Source organism: Medicago sativa, chromosome 6, assembly GCF_051527215.1.
Source record: "Medicago sativa cultivar Bolivia chromosome 6, Bolivia_mono, whole genome shotgun sequence".
Taxonomy (NCBI): domain Eukaryota; kingdom Viridiplantae; phylum Streptophyta; class Magnoliopsida; order Fabales; family Fabaceae; genus Medicago; species Medicago sativa.
This window is the reverse complement of record NC_140754.1, coordinates 92791359-92796082: the sequence shown is the minus strand read 5'-3', so window position 1 is coordinate 92796082 and position 4724 is coordinate 92791359. Positions and strand designations below refer to the sequence as shown.

At 29.1% G+C, this 4724-nt stretch overlaps 1 protein-coding gene across 1 annotated transcript; it reads right to left on the bottom strand.

Annotated features, from left to right (window-relative positions):
• Positions 1 to 546: 546 nt before the first annotated feature.
• LOC146918283 (uncharacterized) lies at positions 547 to 1496 on the bottom strand. Its single transcript, XM_085719911.1, has one exon. It carries the CDS (start codon positions 1419 to 1421, stop codon positions 738 to 740), a length of 684 nt encoding a protein of 227 aa, XP_085576037.1. The 5' UTR covers positions 1422 to 1496; the 3' UTR covers positions 547 to 737.
• Between the last annotated feature and the right edge of the window lie 3228 nt (positions 1497 to 4724).

The following is a 4724-nucleotide window of genomic DNA, read 5'->3' as shown; positions in this document are numbered from 1 at the left end:
TTAAAAAGAAACTGATATTTTGTTAATTTTATGTTATTAATTAAATTTAAAATAGATGTAGTATTTCTGGTTGTATTAACTCTTCATTGGACAATTTGTAGGACAACCAAATTTAGAAAGAAAGAGAAATAGTGGTAAGAAGTAAAAACATAACGTAAGTATTAGAAAGAAAGTTGTAACAAAAATTGTCAAAAAATAATCGTACAAATATCATTTCTCCAACTTAAAACCTGAGAGTGTCCTCCTTAAAATCTCATATTCGATTATCTCAGGTGTTAATTTGGATAGATTAATTTAGCTTATTTTAAAAAAATAGATATTGTAGTTTTATTTATACATTATTTTCTATTTTGTTTGTGTTCCTTTCAATAGATTTTATCAATTTAGCTGAACAAATATTTTATTACGGTAAAAAATAAAATAATCATATTTGGTGTAAAACTAAACTATTTTAGTTTTGTATTTTTCAAGTTAATAATTTTGCAAGAACCCTCATCTAAACCAGAAAAGAGAATTAAGTATGTAAAAAACAAAACAATGTCATCATTTGGGACCAATTTGTTTCTCATTAAATTAAATTTCAACAAAAGAACCATTAACAAATCTTAATCCTACAAACTTTTCCTTTTCACATCTATCACCTACATTTCTAATCTGCCATTTTTTCATCCTTCTAAAATTACCCCAACATTTTCTCAGATTTACATTTTCCACCCCAAAATCTCAACGCCACCTTCTTACATAGCTTGTAAAGACTCCGACCGCCACAAAACATCCGCCGCCGCCGGTTCACCATATTCAAACAACCCATCCCCAGTCACAAATTCTCCGGACCCGCCATCACTCTCCGACAACAAGCCAGTTCCATAACCAAAGTCATCAAAACCGGTAAAATCATCATCAAACCCAACAAAACCGGTCAGGTCCACCTTCTCCGGTTCAACCGAACCCGGTTCATTCAAACCCGGTTCAGTCACAGTTGGTGGCAACCCAAGTTCATCATCAGAAGCCTCAAACAAGTAACCTAAGTTCATCTCCATCTCACCTGAACCGGTCATTTGAACCAGGTCGGTCTGAACCGGTTCCGGTTCAGTCAGACCTGGTTCAGTCCCAGGTGCAAAAATCTCTTCTTCAAAGCTTTTGATAACTGAGTCAAGACCCATCACTGAGTCAGGCTCAGAATCACGTTCATGAGCATTGTTTTCATCATCAAGTATGTTAAAAATCTCATCCGAATCAAAAACCTGACTCGACTCACTCGAGTCAACTCGGGTAAGCTGAGTCTCAGTTTTCTTTTCAGATGACTTAACATCAGAAAAGGAGTTAACCCTACGAATCTTAGCATCAACTGAGTCAACACAGTGAGTTTGAGTTTCAAACTCATCATCAACTCTCTTTCTCTTGTCGGTGGAATTCTCCATATTGGAGAGAAAGAAATGGAGAGAAAGAAAATAAAGGGTCGAAATGAAACGAAGTGAGAGAAAGTAAAGAGTGATGAAGAGAGAGAGAAAGGGTGAAAGGGTTTATATAATGGTTGGAAAAGTGGGATAAGGTTTATTTAATTTAATTTTTTGTCAAAAATAATTAATTATTTTAATTTTAGTTATAATTAATTAATTAATTTAAATTAAGATTGTGATAGGCGCGTGCAAATTGGGTAAATATAAAACAAAGTTCTTTCACGGATGTCTCGTTGTTTTTTTATTTCTTTTTCCTTTTCTGACCAAATACCAAAACAAGTTGCGTGTGTAAAAACCATAATTTTGGACATTTTCTACTTTTACTATTCATAAAACAGTTGCTTTATTTAAACGTGTGTGAATGTTGCACACATAAGCTTAATTGATTGACTATCTTGTTTTATTATACTTTATTGATAGATAAAATGATAAACATCATCTAAAATTTATGTACAATTATAACATTGGAAATTTAAATTTAAATTTAAATTTGAATGAAGTGGTTCAATATAATAATATTGATATTGTCTGTTATACTTTAGAGATGTTAGGTCACGTTTATATGAAAAAATAATTTTTAAAATTTATTGAATAATTAATGTATCCTGGTTACATTTACAAAGCTAGATAAATTAATTATTTCATGTATCTTAAAAGTTAATTTTCGCTATAAATGTGATCGAAGTGAGTACTTTATCATCTCAAATGCAAACCGTAAAGTGAAAAATAATAGCAAATATGGACCTTAAAAATTCAAACTGTAAAGTGAAAGATAAGTAAAATATGATCAAAAGTTTATCTCTTATTTCTACGAACGATTCATTCTACAAGAAACTCGTTAAACCACTTAAACATAATAACACGATACAATTAGATCAAAATCAATTAAAATGATGATGAAAATTGATAACGACGCTTTTTTTTAGAAACTTTACTTTTTTTCCTTATAAGACAAAAAAAATTATGATTGTCCCTAATTACTAATATTCTTTAAAATTTGTTTTTAAATATAAATTACCAAATATATTTATTTTTCTTCAAATATAATTTGTATTGATTTTGTTAGTTTACTTGTGGAGATGAAAACTTTTTTTAGGCAAAAAGTAAATGAAAAGTTTGAACTAGACAATATGGACATATTAACTTTAGTGTATTTCCCTCCCTAAAAAAAAAAAACTTGGGTTATGTTAACTTGCGGCCTGAGCACAGCGTTAGTTAATCCAAAAAAAGAACTTTGCATTGAAAAACATACGATATTTTAACTTTTTAGAAGTTCGACTACACGCTTTTGACGCATATATTTCTATAACGAGCTTTTAACACGCGCCCGAGACACAAGTTAACATTATTAAAAAACTTTAGTGTATTTCCTTGATACATGTGAGAGTGACAAAAGATGCATATAAAAAGGACATGGTATATGATTTTCTATTTATTTTAAAGTATTTATTTAAATATAAATTATTTAGGATTAATTTTTTCCCATCTAACGTATTTCTAGATCCCTCTCTTTTATTTAGAAAGCAAGTATTAAATATGTCCATATACCCTTGACCAAAAAAAATAAAATATGTCCATGTAGTTTATCTTAGTTTATTTATTTTTTCATCAAATAAGTTGGTGGATATACTCACACACTTTAAATGTGAAGAAGTGATAGTACATTTTTCTCTCACTATTATAAACAAAAATCTATATTTTAAATTCATTTAATTAATGATGTATATAATCTTTATTATAGACCACATACGTTATTTAATGAATGAATCTAAAATATTAATTTTTGCTTATAATAGTGATCGAAGTGTATGTCCGAAGTTCGAACCTCGACAAGTATATATTATTGTCTTTGTAGCTACTCTCTTAGTTGAATTAACGATGTATGTGGTATATATTATGGACCACATATATCATTAATTGAATGAACTTAAAAAAATTAGATTTGTTTATAATTAGCAACGGAAGAAGTATCAACTAAGTTTTGCCGACAAGATTTATCTTAATTTAAGATAGGGTAGTGTTAACTTGTGCCTTTAAGGCACAAGTTGAGAATCTAAAAATAGAATTAAATTATAAATTTTGTTTTGAAAAGATAAGATTTTAAATTTTTAGATTTTAGAATATTGAATGCACGTTTCCAACAAAATATTTCTATCTTAGGTTTCTTAATTTGTGCGCTTGATGGCACAAGTTAAGATTTCCCTTTAAGATAATATTCTCCGGTCCTCTTTATAAGAGAAACGTGCGTCAACAAAAATTAATGTATCTAGTTAAAAATTCAGTCGATACATTGAGTTATTGACCCAACTTTCTCTTATAAATACGACCTAAAGGAAGAATACTAAAATGGATAATTAAAAACCAATAAAGGGGATAAGTAGAGTTTTCAAAGTTAAGAATTCATGGTGTGTCTGCCATTCTGCATTTTCCTTTTTTTGCGTGTAAGATCCGTTGGCCATTACTGCAGACAGATGATTTTTCTTTTCTGACAATAAACTAAATTTAATTAAAATTTGAAGTCCGGTGGTAGGACCCACATGCCTAGGAAACATCATGTGTGCTTTATTCAACTTTTGTATTTTTAAAGTTTTAGATTTAGTTGCGTCAAAAAATAAAAAAAGTTTGAGAGATTTGGTACTTAGGAAAATTTGAGAGACGTGAGTGGGTCAGTAGTGGTTAGGTCACACCACAGATGGTGGTGAAGGTAGATTCTTGGCTTGGAATTGGATTGGTTTTGTTTTTCTGTCTATTTTTTTAAACGTTTTTCTTTTTAAATTTTCTTTGTTAAGATGTTATTGATGTGAAATTTTCATCGTGGTTTAATTGTGATTAAAGATATTTATCGAGAATAAACGATTGTTATTGTTCTTTTAACTTATTATTTTTTATGGAAAATGATAACGAGTGTACATTTTTTGATCACAATTATAAGCAAGAGTCAATACATTAAATTCATTCATTAAATGATACTTCCTCTAGTAACATTTATAAACAATTTTTACTTTTTAAGATTCATATAAGTGATGTATACGACTATATTATATTCCGTACACATCATTGTTTAATGAATTCAAAAACAAAAGTTGCTTATAAATGTGATCGGATAGAGTATATGTAGTTTATGATAAAGATCATATACTCTTCGTTGTCAATTATAAGCAAGTTTTGATTTTTTAGATTCATTCGATTAATAATGTATGTGATTTATATTATGGACCACATTCATTATTAATAGAATGAACCTAAAGAGTCAAAATTTACTTA